Source organism: Hyperolius riggenbachi, chromosome 4, assembly GCF_040937935.1.
Source record: "Hyperolius riggenbachi isolate aHypRig1 chromosome 4, aHypRig1.pri, whole genome shotgun sequence".
Lineage (NCBI taxonomy): Eukaryota > Metazoa > Chordata > Amphibia > Anura > Hyperoliidae > Hyperolius > Hyperolius riggenbachi.
In genome coordinates this window covers 308,949,731-308,970,351 of record NC_090649.1, presented here as the reverse complement: position 1 = coordinate 308,970,351, position 20,621 = coordinate 308,949,731, and the positions used below count along the sequence as shown (strand labels likewise).

The following is a 20,621-nucleotide window of genomic DNA, read 5'->3' as shown; positions in this document are numbered from 1 at the left end:
CAAGCGGCGGCCGGCGGGGAGCCCTGGGGGTCTCCTTATTAAAGGAGAACCCCAGATGCAGCGGCGGATGTGCGCATGTGTGGGGAGCGAGGCCGTGATGCTGATGGACAGCACCACAGGGTAAACCTCGCTCCCCATCGCCCGTGACAAGGGAGCATCGCTCAGGCTTTCGCCTGAGCAATGCTCCCTAACGATCGGCCATCGCACGAGTGAAACTGGCAATAGGATTTGCCGGTAATCCTCGTGCGATGGCAAGGTGATAAGTAGCTCGCATCTGCAAGCTACTTATCACCTTGAATAGCATCAGGCCCAAAGTGTCAGACTGACCTCAGACGTGTAAGCGAGTAAAAACTTCCAGTAATTGGATTTGGCATTCAATAAAAACATGTGTACCATTTTACTGATTTTTTTTTTATTTAAAGTTATGAGCTACACAAGTTTTAAACACTTTCTTGTGTCTGTCCTATTTTTCTAGTTGAACAAATTAGGAGATCATCAGTAAACCAAGCTATTTGTATTATAGGGAGGTGGAGGGGGTGAAAGCATCCGCAAACGGATTTTAACTTGCTACATGATACACCATAAACAATACCAGACATGCAGTTATCAGTGTTTTAATAATATTCAATGGTTATTTTCAACACCTGTTATAATTAAGAGGGTACTTTTATTTAGATCATCTTTCTGTTCTCCTTTAGTAGCCAGTAAAGAATAATCTAGGATCTCATTCCATTTAACATCTTCAATTGCCAGAGACCTACATCAGACATGACATGCAGCCCAAATACATGGACATGCCTGCAATAGGGTAAATTTGGTACATATGGAGCAGCTGAATAATTAAAAAAAAATCATACCTGGCCTGGGATGAGAATGCTAAAATCAAGGCCACACGTAAACTCTGTATGATGTTCTACAGTTTCAATAAGTGGTGATGGTTTGCTGAAATCCCAAAATCTGAGGAAAGAAAAAGCAAGAAGTATGTAAATATAAAATTAACAAGTCTCCAAAATAAATTAAATAAATGCACTTGCAGTAAAATAATATTTAAATCTTGCCCAGGAAAACTCTTATGTTAGAATCTGTGAGCTTGGGTTTAGATTATGGATATAGTTATCACATAGTTATTATGACAGGGACTTGTGCCACTGTTTGTCCTGATTGTACAGTATGTTGTACTGCTCATGTATCTATATTCCCCATTGTTGTATGTTTAGCACCTTGTACAGTGCTACGGAATAAGTTGGTGCTCTATAAATGAAAATAATAATCATAAATAGATTCCATTTCATTATCACACTGTTACAGTAAACCATCTGAAGCAGCAATAACTCTACCATACATGCTACAAGTGTTTTATTTCTTCATTATGGCTCCTCAATGAAGTAGGTCTGTGCTCTCAGACCACAGTTCAACTGACTTGAGCCTCAACCAGACATGGTCAGTGAAATGTCCATGTCTTGTGGTAATCCTGTGCTAAGTATCATCTTTGTTTGTTGCCTTGATAAAGTGCCAGCTTTGACAAGCTTCCATATCTATATTTACTCAAGTAAAAGAGGTTTAAACAAAGAAGAACCAGACAGATTTAGGCCTCTTTTACACGAGGCTGAATTCCCTTTGTTGCGTGGATTCAAATGCATAGCATGAAGGTAATGCTGGGAATACACAATGAGATTTCTCAGTAGATTAATTGTTCGATCTTATTTTGGATCGATTTTCTTATCTTTTCTTATCAATTTCCATTCACTTCTATGAGAAATTTATCAGAAAAACGATCGAAAATAAGATAGAACATGTTGGAAATTATCTATCGAACCATCTAACACAAAATCTAATGGTGAATTCCCAGCATAACACTTGAACAAGGGATGTGATGTCACAGGGAACTAAAGCCCCAATCACACAGAGAAAGAACTGAAACTGATAAAGAGAGAAGATATGTCACATGACCAATATATGAAACTTGAAAGTTAGGTAGTTATAGGCCCCCTTTTATAAGGTGAAATGGTTATAGCAAATCTGCTCAATTGATTTTGAAGCAGGGCATTTTCTTTTGATGCTGGAGTGCTGTCTAAGCTGCAGCTTTATAGAAAGAAAAAAAAGTGTGTGTGCTGTCTTCTCACATGAGCAAAATCATTCCCTTGCATTATTTATTGGGTGTTAGTTTTAAAGCTTTCTAACAAAACGGTAAGCAGCTAAGGACAATTATTAGCAAAAACATCTGGTTCCTGTTTCTATCATAAATGGTGCTTCTCAGTTATATTCAATTAAGAGATGGGTACCAAAAAACTGATGAAAACCCAGCAAATATTTCCATTAGGGCCCATTTCCACTTGTGTGGTGCGAATCGCCGCGGGAAAAATTTGCATGCGGATGCGAATTTCGTATGTGGTTGTATGCGAATTTTCATGCGAATTCGCATGAATGACGCTGTATGCGAATTTAAAGAGAGTCTGAAGCGAGAATAGATCTCGCTTCAGACCTCATAGCTAGCAGGGGCATGCGTGCCCCTGCTAAAACGCCGCTATAGCGCGGCTTAACGGGGGTCCCTGTCCCCCCAAACCCCCTCCGTGCAGCGGGGGAGCGCTTCCTGGTTGGGGCAGGGCTAACCGCCGCAGCCCTGCCCCATGCGCGTCTGTCAGACGCGTATCTCCGCCCCTCCCCCGCCCCTCTCAGTCTTCCTTCACTGAGAGGGGCGGGGGAGAGGCGGCGATGCGCGTCTGATAGACGCGCTGGGAGGCAGGGCTGCAGCCGTTAGCCCTGCCTCCAGGAAGAGTTTTCCCTACGACCATTTTACGACCAACTTTTGCGGGGGGTGGGTTGGGGGTGAAGGGACCCCCGTTAAGCCGCGGGATAGCGGCGTTTTAGCAGGGGCACGTGTGCCCCTGCTATATATAAGACCTGAAGCGAGATTTAGTCTCGCTTCAGTGTCTCTTTAACCATGGCAGTGCCTGTGTGCTTTTCAATTGATTCCATGAAAATTTGCATACACCCGCATAGCGGTATGCAAATTCTGATGGCTCTGCCATGCGAATTTTTGACACAGACGAAAACGCTCAGAAATCCTGACAAGTGGAAACAGTCCCATCCACTTGTATTGGCTATGCAAATTTGCATGCGGCAAACGCATACGAATTTGCGATAGTGGAAATGGGCCCTTAGTGTGCTCCGTTTGCAACACAACTTTTTCTTGATTGTCATTGCTGCCCTGCTGCATTTTTCGTATGATTGAGCTCCTATATTTAGTATAGAAGCACAGGAAGATAGTATACAATCACACCACTATGCAATTTTTACGATTCCCAGTTTAAAATATTTTCAGAATATTTTTTTTTTCTCCCAGCACAAAATGCAAACACACCATACACTCAATGGAAATCAGCCTAAAGCACTGGCACCCGCACTGTTATGCAGGGGAGCAAAATGCTCAACTTGAGTAATGCAGCAGGAGTACAAGATTTTTGCAAATATCATGGCCTTCCAGACATGGTGATCAGGAACTGGGACAGAGAACTCTTGTGATGCCTCGGATCTCGGCAATACTGATTACCGAAGAAATCACAAATGCATCTTATTACCGAATCACTAAGCCACCTCAGTCATTCAAAAAGTTAACCTGCCCCAACACAGAAGTAATTAAACCTTTCTAGCTATGACTCACAGGACAGACTTAATTAGTAGCTCAGTTCTAATCAAATAATCCCATCAGTGCATCAAAAGGCAAAACCTAACAAACAAACGGACCTTCCTGTGGCTGGTAATTACCCCCTGTGGACTAACAAGCCTTCACAGTAGATTTGCAAGATTAAAGCTGGCCATACACTGGCCCGATTTGCTGGCGTTCGATAGCAGATTCAATCACTGGAATCGAATCTGCTGCCAATCGTTTGCGCTAAACGCACCCGCCGATCGCGCTGTGCGGGAAATTACCGTCGATCGCCCGCGGGTAGGGAGCGCGTCGCTAGTGGCGGCCGATCCGATACATTACCTGACGCTGGCTCCCGGGCATCTTCTCCGCGCTGCACCGCTCTGTTCCTGCTCCATCCCAGCGTACATTAACTTCCTGTGTCACTCCAGTGACCAGGAAGTTCAAATAGAGGGGATGCTGGAATGCGGTGCAGCGCGGAGAAGAGGACCCGGAGCCAGCTTCAGGTAATATATACCGGGGGGGGGGGGGGGGGGGGCAGGAGCAGCTCAACAGATTGTGATCGGCTTCAGGCTGAAATCGATTCACAATCTGTTTGCAGTAAAGGCAGCCATACGATCCCTCTCTGATCAGATTCAATCAGATAGGGATCTGTCAGTTGGTTGATCTAATGGCAAATCGACCAGTGTATGGCTACCTTAAAGGTAGCCATACACCTGATGAATATGGTCAGATTCGACAAAGAGACTAATTTATCTCTGATGGAATCTGATTAGAGATAAATTTATCTCTTTGTCGAAGCTGCCCATATACTACAGGCCGATTCAAATTTCAGCATGAAATCTTCAGGGAATTGTTTGAGCCTGCTGCTGCCCCCCAATGTATGAATGTGCGTGTGTGTGCAATTATACATTACCTGTCCTGTAGCCGCCTCCGCGTGGCGCCCCTCCATCTCTCCGGGTTCTAACAGCCACATACATGCTAGCGGCGCATAGCATCTGACGTCAGCGGCGGGGGATTTGTGGTTTCGTCACTCATTCTGAAATTGGCCGCCGTACCGTCGCACACCCAACCAACTTTAACCCGACATCTTGCAGCATGCGCGATCGACAGTGCGACCAATTTACGTCCCAATAGTGGTCGCTTTGCCGGTCGGACATGCACTTGACAACACCGATTTTCATCGAATGCGATAATAATCAAATTGGATAGTCGATCGTCCGCCCAGTCGCCTGATGTATGGCCACCTTAACACCTGTATTTCCCTGCAGACAGCACTGTTAATTTAAAATCTTTAGTTTTCATATCTTCTTCATATTTCATGAGAGAATATACTAAACGAGCAATCATTTCAGAAAGTATTAAGGTTATTCTGACACACGTTCTGGGAAAATCCTGCACAAATCAGAGGTTCCCATTAGGAGATAGAAAGGTTCTCAGTCATACTTTATTGTTTCCTAGTCATCTGCGGATTCATAGCGCTGTACTGAATATAAACATGCAATCCATTTTTTAATATGAACTACAGCACTGAGAGACTGACAAAGCAGGAATTCTGCCCAAATCTTTCTCCCTGGAGAGGGGGCTGCCCCTGTTCCAATTACACAAGGCTGAACTTCTGCATGTCATAGCCGCTCCCAACTACAAAGTGGGTTATAACACAGCAACCCACTCAAGTCCACTGTTCTTGTGTATCATCTTTTGCTAAAATACCATACCGGCAGGACATCGGCCATAGATCATCATTTTGGATTATTCACTACAAAAACGTTTTCGCTTACTGGACTCCAACAGACTTTCAGACATTCTATTTCATTTCTCATCCCTTACTTATTTTATGCAATCAATCTGTTCTGCTGCTATGTATATTTATTGGTCAGCTCTTACTACCTGATTATTCAGATCTATGCTAGAACTCTAGGGGCCATATCTTACTGCCAAACTCACCAGCAATAACCAGTGTTGAGTTCTTAAATTAGGTGATGGGAGCATTGCCTAAAGTGAATACATTTATCACCCGCTCCCCGGAGGTGAAGAAATTACCAGTGAGTTCTTTACACCCGTTAAAGGGGAACTGAAGAGAGAGGTATATGGAGGCTGCCATGTTTATTTCTGCTGATCCTCTGCCTCTAATACTATTAGCCATAGCCCCTGAACAAGCATGCAGCAGATCAGGTGTTTCTGACAATCTTGACAGATAGGACAAGATTAGCTGCATGCTTGTTTCTGGTGTTATTCAGATACTACTGCAGATAAATAAACCAGCAGGGCTGCCAGGTATTGATTAACCCCCTTGCCGGTCCAATTCCCGCCGGCAAGGGGGCAGCGCAGCACTTTTTTTTTATATTTATTTTTTTAAATCATGTAGCGAGCCCAGGGTTTCACTACATGATAGCCGCTGAGCAGCGGCAGCTCTGCAGCCACTCTGATCGCTTCCGGCGATCGGAGTAAGCAGGAAATCCCGTTCAGAATGGGATTTCCTGCTGGGCTTCCCCGGTCACCATGGCGACGGGCGGGATGACGTCACCGACGTCATGGACGTCGGAACGTCAGAGGGAACCCCGATCCACCCCTCAGCGCTGCCTGGCACTGATTGGCCAGGCTGCGCAAGGGGTCTGGAGGGGGGGGTGCGGCGCAGCGCGGCGGATAGTGGCAGATCGGACGACGAGCACGGCGATCGAATGTTACTAGCAGCTAGCAAAGTGCTAGCTGCATGTAACAAAAAAAAATTATGCAAATCGGCCCAGCGGGACCTGAGAAATCTTCCTGAGCAGGTTACCTCGAGCTGAGCTCGGGAAAACCAGCAAGGAGGTTAAAAGGAAATAAATATGGCAGCCTCCATATACCTCTTACTTCAGTTCCCCTTTAAGGAATGGAAAAGGAGAGGCACTAATTGTTGCAAAAAGAAGGTATCTTTAATCCACGGTGGTAAGATACATCAGGGTGTACAGTGGGGTTGAGGGAGGCCTGACAGCTGTATCGCTTTAAACAAAGCTTCCTCAGAGGCCAATAGAAGGAAGGGTTCCTTCTATTGGCCTCTGAGGAAGCTTTGTTTAAAGCAAAACAGCTGTCAGGCCTCCCTCACCCCCACTGTACACCCTGATGTATCTTACCACCGTGGATTAAAGGTAACTTCTTTTTGCAACAATTAGTGCCTCTCCTTTTCCATTCCTTAACATATGCATGACTGCTCCTGAGTGCACAATTGGATATGAAGTACACAATCCGGTGAAGCCAGTATCTCTTTGGTTAGCATCTAGTGCCAGGCTTTTTTCCTCCAATATAGAGTTCTTTACACCCTATCTAATTACCCATCAGACATGAGCGTTAGCTTAGACCTGCAAAAAGCAGGTCTAAACATACCAACGCATGTCTTCGCCGCTGCATTTGGGGGTCGGAGACCCCCAGAGCTCCCTCGTTGGTCCGTTCGCCCTTTCCCAAAGCTCCCCTCAGCTGAGGCAGGCACCCCCAATCAATTTACCTGCATCCGCGAAAACCCACCGCACCTCGCTGCAAGTCTAGTTGCTGTATTAATCTGAGCCCTGGCAAAGCGTCTTCGAAGCTCACGCCGGGTCTACCCATTGGTCCACTTTCTGTACCATTTTCATTGGCCAATGTGGGCCAATGGGGAGCCCCAGTGGGAAAGATATTTGTGCCTAGAATTGTTCCATTGATAATCTCTCATGATTGATCACCCATTATGCATCGCTTTCTTTTTCCTGTTAGGTACTTCTGTTTCCCCATACAAGCGACCTAGTTTGCAGACTGCAGATAACGCACAATGGATGAGGTAATGCATCTACTTAACAGTTCGCTTTTTCCAGGTACTTTACTTTATACATAGCCTGGAGGCCTTGCCTTAAATCTGGTCAGCCCGACTTGCAGGAAATGGACTGAATCCAGGACTTAACTACTTTGCATTGGTCTGGGTTATGACTATACTTATTGGTAAAAGGTATACCCAAAGATTTAATTGCTGTCTCCCATAATGATTTTTGTGGCACATGCAACATAGTTTAATGGAAATAATCTTTGCACTGATCAATGTCCTACAACCTTTCAAGACCTATAACAAGGCATATGGGGACCATGATCTGTTTTCGTGAATATGAGTATTTCGTTTTTTATTAAGATTTTCTACATTGCTAGGTTTCTCTGTTTTATAAAGTTGTGGGTGCCCTCCCTCCTAATATTATACTGCTGACAGTAGGGTTGGTATTGCTTAAAATTGTTAGGTAGGAAGAGAGGGATAGATGGACTCTAGCTCCTCTCATGCTTCTATGATGTTTCCTCTATCTTGAACTGGGTGTATTGATTAATTACTATGTCCTAAACTGTATAGTGTCATAAAATACAGAGGGTTAAAGAGAATCTGTATTGTTAAAATCGCACAAAAGTAAACATGCCAGTGTGTTAGGGGACATCTCCTATTCCTATTCCCTCTGTCACAATTTCGCCACTCCCCGCCGCATTAAAAGTAGTCAAAAACAGTTTTAAAAAGTTTGTTTGTAAACAAACAAAATGGCCACCAAAACAGGAAGTAGGTTGATGTACAGCATGTCCACACATAGAAAATACATCCATAGACAAGCAGGCTGTATACACCCTTCCTTTTGTATCTCAAGAGATCACTTGTGTGTTTTTACCTTCTGTCCCCTTCAGCTCTCCTGCACTGAATACTAGTGACAGGCTGTGAGGCTGATCCTTTCTTCCTGTCTAATTCCTCAGTATGTGTCAGCCCAGCTCCTTTCACAGCAGAGTAGGATTTGTATCCAGCTCTCTTCTATCACTGATAAGATAGAAGAGACCTGCTGGCTTATGTAAATAACACACACACTAGAGTGTGCAGAGAGGGGCCTGGAGGGGTGTGCATAAACAGACCAGCACAGAAGAGTTGGCAGCCTTCCAGACACAGGGTGACAAGTCTGACAGGGGAAAGATACATTGATTTATTACAGAGACAGTGAAAGTAGAAAGTGCTGCAGTAAGCCAGAGCACAACAGGTTTAGGAACTTGTAGGATGGTAGAAAAAACATTGTAATTTTTGTTACAGAGTCTCTTTAAGACTGTGGTAGGATGTGTGAGGTTGTCTTTCCTGTTTCTGCACCTGGGTTATACTGAGTCTCATGCGGTGGTGCAACATGTTTTTCATAGTGAGAGTCGCGCATGTAGCCATACAGTTAATTTCTGTTGGTCTGGGGCAGGATAGAGGGGTCTCTGCCATGTAACACCACATTCCCATAAGCAGCGAAGGAGTTCCAGACCTTAAGTCGATAAAATAAAGTCCAACTTTGGCCACATGTGGGTGAGATGCATCTATGCAACCAGTGTTACATCCTAACGTGTGGGTGCATCTGGCCCTGCGGTGGCCTGGGACCGGGCATAAGAGTCAACTGTTATTGAAGCAGCTATAATGTAAGGGCAAAGGGATGATGTCTGCCACATAAGGTGATTACATACAAGTGGCTGGATAGTGTAATGGCTAAGGGCTCTCCCTGTTCTGTAAGCCAGCACCTAATCAGTAGGAGTTCTTGGGCAAAACACGCTAACACTGCTACTGCCTACTTAGAGCGCTCTAGTGGCTGCCTCAAAAGCGCTTTGAGTCTGATAGGAGAAAAGGGCTATGCAAATATATGAATTATTATTATTATTATTAGAGTTATATAATAGTCTGGTCGGCCTTAGCTCATCTTTTTTCCACTCCGGAAATTACAATCCCTACATTTTAAGAAGTTCCTGGGTCAAAAAACTCTTTTAAATCACTCCTCATTTTAATTTTTTATTTGATAGGTTTATTATAAACCTTTTTAGGGATCTTTCTCCCTCTAATTGTTTTTTTATTTCTATGTGCAGTATAGCTCACTGCAGCAGCGATGGCCGCCGACACCTGTTTATGCTGGCCACGCTGGAGTGCAAAGTGGACAATAACGTTTTTTAATGGGCGGGGAGAAGGCTCCCCACCCGACCTATCACAGAGCAGCATGGGAGACATTAGCTAGCTAACACCACCGCAGCTCCGAGCCCCTGATGAGTCTGGTGATGACGAAATCGCTTGGGCGGAGCTACGGTCGGTGTTCCTGAGAGCACACAGGCGAACGGAGGACAGCGAGAGGGATTCCCCACACACATGCAGGATTGATGAGACCTTTTGGCCAGACCGGGAGGCCAAACGGGGGAGAGCCCTTGGGGAAAAACTCTGTGCGCTGTTTACATCCTGGAACCTGTAAGTGCAAATTTGAAATAAAACCTTTTAAAGTATATGCAGTGTTGAGCTATGAGCATTATACTTTTATTTTGAGGAAATGTTATAAAGTGGAATCGTATGGAACCAGTTTTATCAGTGGTGACTGCGGCAAGGGTGGAATAATTCGCATAGGCGACGGGAGCCTCTGAATGCCCCACATGCGCATATGACCATTGTAATTCGTGGTCCAACCGAGTTGGTGAGTCGCTTTCCACAAGGTGTTGGTGGTGGTGACACACGTATATATATATGCAGCGCTGGTCAAGCTTTGTATACATTAGCTCATCTTTTGATCAGTGTTATGTGTGAGGTCATGCGGCCCTCAGCTCCAGGCATTCCATGTTTGTTTATTTGTAAGGGTGCTCATACTGTATATAATATGTCAAGGTTTAGTTGATATTGTTGCCAGAAATAAGGCGGGGTACAGTGAGTGGTTTATCTACTATCTTTTTGTTTGGACGCCTTCCAGGTCCCCACCTGGAAGGATAGTTTTATTTTGAGAACTTCTAACTCCTTCTTTTCCCTTTTATTTTCTCTTTATCACTTGCTCTTTCTATCTCCTTGGGAAGGCATTTCTGATTGCTGTGTATTTGTACTAAGGTGCAATTCATCCTCTACCAGTCCATGACAACAGACTGCTCAGATGGTACTAGATCATCCTCTAGATTGATGACCTGGAAAATGGTCTCTTTAAACGTGAATGGAATGAATACACTGGAAAAGTGTGAAAAATCCCTTAATCTTTGATTTCTTATGAAAAAAGAAAATGCATTATACATTTTTACAGGAGACCCATCTGAGAACCAATCACATCCCCCGTTGTTTTGACTGTAGCTTCCTGTTATCATTCCATTCTATGTCTTCTACGACACAAACTATGGGAGTCTCAGTGTTCATTCACAGGGATGTACTGTTTGAGCTGCACAAGGTTGAAAATTATTCTGATAGCAGATTCCTATTTGTGAAAAGTAAAATAGGTGACAGAAAGATCACATTTGTTATTATGTGCTGATAAAAAGCAACCTTAATTTACAAAAAGCAAATGGTATTTGTTCAATTACAAATGGCCAATTACAGAGAACTTCAAAATTAAAATATCATAATTTTATTAGTATATAAAAATAGAAGAATTTAATATATATAAAAAGTGACACATGGGTCCGGTCGGTTTCCCACACATACACCGCACATGCATCACACCTTCATTTATAGCTGCTACTGCAGGTACGGCATTTCTTGAATTCCTTGAAAGGTATATTTAATTGGTCTGAGCCTAGGACAGAATTTGAAAACCTTGTTTTGAGCAAGGGCCACACAGGCACGTAGTCTCCAGGATTTCCCAGATCCTACTTAAAGCGGTATAAAACCCTGACATAATATGTTTTCCTACTTTTTATATGCCATACGGTTATCATATTTGCATTTGTGCATAAGTATTATTATTCATTTCGAAATTTCAAGTTCCCAAAAGTACCGTTTTTTGCTTTGAGAGCTGTCTTTGCATTTTATTAATAACTGGTTTTATTCATTATGTACTGAAGGCAGAATGCTTTGAGTTTCTGTCTGTGTCCAGGAGCTGCTGCACAGTCAGAGAATGTGTTACATTCTTCACTTGATACAATTAAGTGAACACAAAGTAACATTATCTCCACTTTCGGATGCATCCAGATCTCTCTGCACTGAACATTCAAGTCCTGTGTGTCACCCTTTGAATGCTGTTACTTGATGCAAGGATAAGCGGTTGCGCACATCAGGTAAAAAATAGCTTTTATTCCAAGATGATTAAAAATCCATATACATCACCAGCATGGAGAGAGGTACAGGCAGAGAGAGAAAGGTCAACAGCCGTTTCGCGCCTATATGCTGTGGCGCATCGTCAGTAACCCTTTGAATGCTGTTCTAGTAAAAAAAAATGCTGGTTGTATATAATATGCTGTAAATAACTTTTTAGAGTAAAGAAGAAATGCTGGGTTTCATTCCGCTTTAATGTATCTTGGTTGAGTAGTAATAAGTTTCAAGAGGACCGGGAAATGGATCTATCTATGTCAATGGATGCTGAGCAGTAGCAAAAGATATTCACCCTAAACCACAAAGGGTCCCTGAATGTCAACACCCAGGAATTAGGGTACAGAATTTTAACCAGGTGGTACAGAACTCCTCTACTATTACACAAAATGTTACCATCAGTACCTGAAACATGTTGGAGATGTGGGTGGACTGATGGATCCATTGTGCACATGTTTTGGACATGTCAGGTGATTCAAACATATTGGTCACATGGTCACAGATACACAGTCCAATAAAACATTTCCTCTGTGAAGGTGATGTTCTCTCCCTCTACCCTACTGCTGTATCATACATCTGAGTCTGTGAAATCATAAAAAATTCTATTGTCATTAATTTGATTAATGCTGCAAGAGCGCTAATTTCCTTGCATTAGAAGAAACCCGAGGCCCCATCTATCAAAGTTTGCCTTAGAAAAGAAGGGATGACAGCAGATATGGAGGAATTAGTTTTAATTCTGTGATACCCATTATAGGCAGGTGCGTGGCACATCGATAGGCGCGGCGTGCGCACCTGCCTATGCCTGTCTCCAATGAGGCAAATGGGAACGGTGTGATGTATACCCAAGATGCGATTTCGAGAAATTCGTCCTGCTGTGGCTTCGTTTTTTTTGATGATGTGCTGGTGGTGTGGAGGGGGAGTGAAGCTGAACTGGAGGAGTTTATGAACCAGCTCAATTTAAATCAGAGAAACATTCGCCTCACGTATACGCATAGTAAAAGTGAGATATCGTTTCTTGACTTGCGTATTACGAAGAGCGATGAAGGACTGCGGAGTACCACATTTCGCAAGCCCACGGCTGGGAACACTCTCCTCCACGCCACCAGCCATCATCCACGACATCTTAAGGAAGGGATCCCGACGGGACAGTTCCTGCGAATTCGCAGGAACTGTTCCAGGGAGGTGGATTTTTGCGTTGAGGCCAAGGCAATGTACGTTAGATTTCGCGAGGGGGATACCGACACGAAGCATTGTGTTCTAGTGCTGAGAGGGCAATGCGGACTACCCGCAGCGACTTGTTGCAGGGAAGAGGTAAAAACAACAGGAAACAGGAATGTGGGAGAAGTGAAGGTGCTCAAACCAGATATATTTCCCCATTTAATTCCAATTGGCACACAATTTATGAGGTGTTTCCGCGACACTGGTCGGTATTGACAGTCGACTCTCAGATTGGGCCAATAGTTGGAAATTCTCCAAGCATGGTGGCACGATAAGCACCTACCTTGAGAGATCACTTAGTACATTTAGACTTGGTACCTAAGTTGACATGGTTGCAGTCCAGAGTCCCGAATGGAATGCATAAGTGTGGCGACTGTTCTGTGTGTTGCTATGTGGATGCATTTAAAACCTTTAGGGCTCCCCAACGAGGAAAAGAAGGGGAGATCCACAGTTTTATAAACTGTAACTCAGAATGGACAGTTTATGTTATTCAATGTCCCTGCCCACTAGTGTATGTGGGGATGACCACGAGAAAACGAAAAACTCGCATTGGCGAACATTTAAGTAATATAAACTGTGGGGTAAAACCAAATGGGGAATACCGCAGTGCACTAGCAGAACATTTTTGTGTGAACCACGACGGGTCTACAAAAGGATTAACGTTCAAAGGTATATATAGACTGAATAAGAGTAGGAGGGGAGGAGATAGGGAAAGAGTGTTATTGCAACAAGAATGCAGGTGGATATACCTGCTGGACTCTTTAACCCCAAATGGTCTGAATCAAGAGTTGGACTATACTCTAAATTATAATTAGCAAAAATAAAAATAAGAAGATACCAAGAAAGCTGAGAATGAGAGTGGGGGGATGTGAGACGAAGAGGAGAAAGAAGGTGGGAGGAAATCTGATATGTAAACGGAATCTATGAAGAAAAAATACTGCATACTGTAAGGTGATAAAGTATTAAGATGAGGTGTTAAACTATGAGTAACAGAACGGCATGAGACAAAGGTGGAAGGAACAGAGGAGGCGGATCAGCTGATATGAAAGCGTGGTCGCTTGTAGTTCTGATGTTTTGAAGTTCCATGCTGGGAGTAGCAGAAATGTTACATGAGCTGAAAGAAGTCAGTCCCGTGATCTGTTGTGAGAGGAGTCATGTTGACATGGCAACAAGGGAGGGACCAAAGAAGCCTGTGTATGCAAAGCCGGGGCTGCATAAAAGAGATCCCTGCCCACCTGTCACTCATCCTGACAAAGCTCGCGGTGGGCGGGCGCAACGCGTCGATGGGCGGGGTCACATCCCGTCCTGTGTCAGAGCGTCTCACTTCACGCTCACAAGTGTAGAGAGGACCCAAGGCTTGCTGAACCGCCGCTCCCCGCTGTTGATCGAAGTGTGGTAGAGCTAGGTGGTGGAAGACAGCGCTATGCAAAGCACTGGAAACCGGGAGAGCAGAGCGCCTACCGTACTGTCGTCTGACCGGTGAGATCTACTGGCTGGCTATACGCTGTAGTGCTTATGTATGCCCTCGGTGTCAGTGGAAGATTGCTGTGCTGGGACTCTCTCTATCTGGCAGCTTACCATCAATTCATGTCCTAGGGATAGTTCGCATTATTCTTCTTCCCTCCCACTCTGAAGAAAAATCCGGAGTAGTGTGGTACCGGTACCAGTGTGGGTGAGGTATGGGTAATGTGTGCTGGGTCATGTGTGAGGAGTGCTCCACAGGTAGTTTTAAGTGTTTTTAGGCAATAGTGGATCTTTTTATGCAGATTTTTGATACTGAATAAAGGTAAATTCTGATTGGATAATTCCATGAGCAGTTACTTTATCGTGTTAAATAGGAATAAGTTTTAATGCCTCAGGCCCCGTTCACATCACAAACGTGGATGGCCATGCGTGCGGAACGCAACGCATGCGAACGCACGCCATCCGCGTTTGTGTGCGTTGCGTGGCTGATCCCATCACTGAAAAGTGAATGGGACAGCCACGCGTTTTGGCAAAAAATGCGTGCAGCATGCGTTCCCGGACCGCACAGGTCCGGAACGCATGCAGTGTGAACATCAGACAGTGCACTGTATGCACTGCCTGATGTCGTGCGTGTCGGCCACCTGCACGTGGTTCCAAATGCGGCTGGAAATGCGTGCAGTGTGAACGGGGCCTCAGGAGACGACCTGAGAATACATCATGACTAGGGCAGTCTGGGTTTGGTTACTCGGTTTAACAAATCCCTGATAGACACACAACTGCCCCCTTGAATTGGATTGGGACGAATTTCAACTACTGTTGCCTCTTTCTTTTTCTCCTCCTTCACTTCTCTATTTCTTGCTCCTTCTTTTCCTTTCTTTTTGGTCTCCCCTTACTGGCACGGGGGTGGACAGGCTCATGTAGAGTATCAGCATTCTTAAGTCTAGATACCTTGGTTAAGTAACACGTCATCATAGTTTATTCCCTACAGTATAATGGTAATACCCAGTGTTGTTCGATAGTTTAATGCTTTAATGTTTATGATTTTATTTGCAATCAGTATGAATAATTGTACCTACCCTTGCATGGGAAACTTTTCTGTACATATGCAATTTTCCTCCATAATAAAATCTGATTGTAAAAAAAAAAAAGAAAAAGCTTTTTTGGTATAATTTATTTAACACAATACTAAGGTAAGACAACGTGTTTCAAGGGTCACAGCACACTGCATTAAGTCAATAAAGCAGTGCCAGTAAAACTGAAGAATCCACCACTCATATAATGTGTTGTCTTACCCAAAATGTCTAATCACTGGCACAGGTAATCAGGGATGCAGCGGAGGTAAAAGGTTTGGAACTGGCGGGTATTCAACACAAGATCAATCTCTTTGCTGACGACATGTTGTTATTCGTCACAGACCCCCAATCTTCACTCCCACACTTAATGACAATATTTCAAAACTTTTCACAGGTATCTGGACTGACCATCAACCCTCATAAATCAGTTCTCATGAACATATCAATGGATAGTATCTCCTGGTCCTCTTTAATAAAGGATTACCCTTTCAAGATAGCCACAGCACATTTAGAATACTTAGGGATACGCCTCACTTCAAAATATGATTCCCTATTTCAAGCTAATTACTACCATCTTTCTAAGCAAATCACCACTTTAATAGCCCGATGGTCCCCCTTACAGTTGTCCTGGCTTGGGAGAATCCACTCCATAAAAATGACCATCCTGCCCAAGATTCTTTACTTATTTAGACTTCTCCCAGTTAGGGTCCCCCCGCACTTTCTAAGGCTTCTGCAAGCTAAAGTGATGAATTTCATTTGGGGAGCTTCTAGGCCCAGAATTGCTAAACCCACTCTTTTCATACATAAGAATCAAGGGGGTCTAGGTTTCCCAAACATTATTAAATACTATCAAGCGGCCCAAATCACTCCTTTAGTGAGCCTTTATAAAGGCCCAAAAATGCCACTTTGGTCCCTATTTGAAATTGTAGCTGCAGCCCCACAGTCAGTCCAATGCCCTATATGGCTCCCCCCTAAGTCCAGACCCCCCACTCTGGGTAAAATCTTTAAACACTTGCTCTCGGTATGGGATTCCTTCAAGTATTCCCAAGGCCTTCTTTCCCCTACTCTCCCACTACTACCCATCTTGGAAAATCCACTTTTTGCCCCGGCTTACGAAAGCCCGGCTGCATTCCGCTGGTGGGTTTCTAGGGGGGTGCTCCTGGTTCGGGACCTGATTAAAAACTCCAAGACTATCCCCTGGTCGGACCTCCAAGAACGATACCAGGCCCCGAGCTCTGAGTACTTTCGATACCTCCAGCTGAAGCACTGGATTGACTCCCTGCTAGTAAATCATCAAAACCAGGATATTAATCTCTCTTGCTTTGAAAGAGCGTGCATACAAAATCCAGGAGGCCGAAGCCTAATCAGCACCCTCTACTCTGCTTTAAATAGCCCCCCAGATGGCTTTGTCCACACATACGCCAAAAAATGGGAACAAGATCTACGAGGCACCAAACCTATAGAGGATTGGAGGATGTCCTGGGACACCATTAATCATATATCAATTAATACCAACCTTATTGAATCTTCCCTAAAAGTCCTAATGAGATGGTATTGGGTGCCAGCTAGACTGGCTCATTTAGGGGGCTCTGGCAGCTGTTTCCGAGGTTGTACGGTCAAGGGTGACTTACTACATACCTTTTGGAGATGTCCCATGATAACCCGCTTTTGGACCAAGGTATACAAACTGATACAAGCAGTCTTCCATATCTCCTTACAGAAAGACCCTTGGTCAGCTTTACTACACTTCCGCATAGATTCCCTCACTAAACACCAAAGGGCCTTGGTACACTTCATCTTTGTCGCCGCCAAACAAACAATTGCCAGAGCCTGGAAGCAGCAACTAGTTCCCTTTGAGGAAGTTAAAAACAGACTAACTAATTTTATGACCCAGGAAAAGCTAGCAGGCATCCTCCTGGACAAGCTAACTAAGGTAGAGAAGGTATGGCAACCATGGCAGGACTATTTGGTCATAATAGGGAGAGGTTAATGCCATCTAGGTGAATGATGACTCTCTAACTCCAGAGGTGGGGGTATCTGACCTCCCGTCTAGGTCCACTCTATCCTTTTTCTCTTCTTGATCTCCTGTTTCCTTTCTTTCCTTCTTTTCTTCTTTCCTTTCCTTTTATGTTGTTCCCCCCCTCACCACTCCATTGGGGTGGAAGGGATGGGAAGGGGTGTGGGAGGGAGCCGGGGGGGGTGGGGGTGGGACCCGTGGGCGGTGGGAGGAGGGGGTGGGAAGAGGTAGGGTGGGCAATGGGTAGGGGATTACCGGTTTCGCACTCTGTAGGGATCTCGGCCATTCTGGGTCGAGCTCCCCAGCCAGCTGATCACAGGCTACGCCTTAGGCGTACCCACTTTGATGTTGAAACGGGTCCTCATGACAACATTAGCCATGTGTAAATGTTATGCATTTCTCTTTATGTTCTCATTGTCATGTGGTCCAGTTCTGGGTGAACATTGATCCCTTACTGGTGTTGTACACTTATTTCTTTGAAAACCTTTAATAAAAATTTTGAAACAGAAAATGTCTAATCACCTACTGGGATTACTTCGCAACGTCAAAATAAAAAGGAGCTCCCTAACTAATTATTTAGGAGCATTACAGTGGTCTGAAAGTCAGCATTTCTACTTTGCTCTAAAAGATTCCTTACAACTTTAAAGAGACACTGAAGCGAAAAAAAAATGATGATATTATGATTTGTATGTGTAGTACAGCTTAGAAAAAAAACATTAAAGATCAGATACATCAGTCTAAGGGCTGGTTCAGACGGACGTCTGCGTAGCGTCGCGTCTGGGGGCGTTGCGGCAGCTGAGCGGTCAGGCTTTCAGTAGCCTTCGGTCGCGTCGTGATGCTGTTGCGGTTTTTTTTCCCCGTAGGGGAACATTAGCCGTCGCGGTTGGCCGCTCCCTGGAAGCTACATGTTGCTTCCAGGGGCAGCCCGAACGCTCGCGAAAATCGGGACCCGAACGCCGCGTTCGGGTAAAAGCGCGCAAAAGCTTGGTGTAAACGCTCTCATTCACTTGAATGGGAGCGTTTACCGCGACGGTCCGAACGCTTGCGGTAAACGCTCCGCAAGCGTCCGTCTGAACCAGCCCTAATTGTTTCCAGTACAGGAAAGGTTGAGAAACTCCAGTTGTTATCTCTATGCAAAAAAGCTATTAAGCTCTCCGACTAACTTGGTCGTGGAGAGGGCTGTTATCTGACTTTTATTATCTCAACTGTAATTGAACTGTTTACTTTTCCTCTGCTAGAGGAGAGTTCATTACTTCACAGACTGCTCTGAAAGACTCATTTTGAATGCTGAGTGTTGTGAAATCTGCACATATTATAGAGTGATGCAATGTTAGAAAAAACACTATATACCTGAAAATAAAAATATGAGAATATTTTCTTTGCTGCTAATCTTCTAGTAATTATTCATAGTACACAACCAATTCATTATATCATATATTTTTTTTCGCTTCAGTGTCTCTTTAAAGCTACTATCCCAGATTTCTTTCTTAGCAGAACATCACTGAAACAGTTAAACACAGCACTTTGTCCTGCTATGTAAAGGCTGTTCAGCTTGAAATCCCCATCCAGACTGGAGATAACAGTATATTTGTTTACATCCCAATGTTGTCACATTTGTATGTAAACAACTCAAAACACTCTCTGAGAAGCTCTCTCTGCTTCAGGCATACACACAGTTCAAAACAGCTCACTAGAAGATTTTAATATATAATTAAAAGCAGCTGGAATAAAATGCAATGGCAGCTTTCCGGGCAAGATAAACTACACTTTGGAAACTTGTAATTTGTAGACAGACAATATTACATGTGCACAAAAGCAAATATGATAACTGTATGAATAATAAAAAGTAGGAAAACACATTTTTATTGATTGTTATGTCAGAGTTTCAGACCACTTAAAACAATGTCCAATATCTGGTATTCCACCTGGTGTCCAATTGTAAAACTTAATAATTTGTTTTGTGTTTTACCAAGATTAACAATAATGCATAAGTAAGTATCATAGTAGCAAAAAGAAAAAATTCCAAGAAAGGCCGGCACCCAAGAGGCTGCTGCACAGTACCTGGATTCCTGAAGCTGTCTTGGTGCTCACAGCATAGACATAAATACTGGTAATAGGAAGAAAAAACAGCACTGGGCACTCAAGCTGATGCTTAAGGTTTATTTACCACAGGTACAAAGACATTGCAGGCATAGGGAGAAAAAGAAAGTCTAACAGCCGTTTCACGAGCCTATAGCTCGCTTCCTCAGAGACCAACCTCAGAGAACAGGACATGTTCTGCGCTATGGTTGGTCTCTGAGGAAGCGAGCTATAGGCTCATGAAACGGCTGTTAAGACTTTCTCTTTCTCCCTATGCCTGCAATGTCTGTTTGTACCTGTGGTAAATAAACCTTAAGCATCAGATTAAATGCCCAGCGCTGTTTTTTCTTCCTATTATAAGTAAGTATCAGTGTGCAGACTATCAGAGTGGTACACAGATGTGTGGCTCAGAAAAACTCTTTCAGAAAAGAAATGTATTTCCGCATTATTCTTTTTATAATGGAACCATATGCAAAGAACGGTTTCTAAGCAACTCTAAAAACATCACAGTCTAATGATTTACAGCCTATTGATAAGAATTAATTATAAACCTGGAATATGAATACTCTACTTCCCAAAATAAATGCTCTAACTGACCCTGTAACAGATATTACTCAGTGAACTGGCCAGGTGTGTTGTTGTTAGAGGTTCATCTGTGTTTTTCCCACTTAATGGTTCATCAGTTACATTACTGATACTTGAAATGACTAAAGTATACAGTGTAAGTTACCACTTCATTCTCTTCACAATTGCAAAGCCTAGCTTAGATTTCAATTGGGAAACTAATTACATGTGTGTGGAGTCTCAGAATCACTTCAGCAAAAATACAAGACTCAGCACAGGTTAAGCAAACAGAGAACATATGAGAGAACATTTGCTTTGTGAGTCAGTCCATAATCATAATGATACTGACGTCCTGGAACACTAGGAAAGAGCACTGTCATCTTTTTTTTTCAAAGCAAAATATTAATAGCCATCACATTTAACAAGAAACAAAGAAAATGCTAGTGTAGTGCATGATGAAATGTACACAAGATTGAATCAAAAGCTTCAATTGCTTTCCAGTTCAAAGATTCACATGCATCATACTATGCA

The 20,621-nt window shown here is 43.7% G+C and overlaps 1 protein-coding gene across 2 annotated transcripts in view; it reads right to left on the bottom strand.

The window, feature by feature from the left end:
* Positions 1-20,621, bottom strand: part of PEX7 (peroxisomal biogenesis factor 7) — a 345,856-nt gene that overhangs the window by 92,194 nt on the left and 233,041 nt on the right. For both annotated transcript variants that reach the window (XR_011031176.1, XM_068279492.1), the window contains exon 9: positions 858-957. Coding sequence is in view for 1 of the 2 variants with exons in the window: in XM_068279492.1 (XP_068135593.1) it covers positions 858-957 (100 nt within the window). In the remaining variant the exon portion in view is untranslated. The remainder of the gene's footprint in view (positions 1-857; positions 958-20,621) is intronic.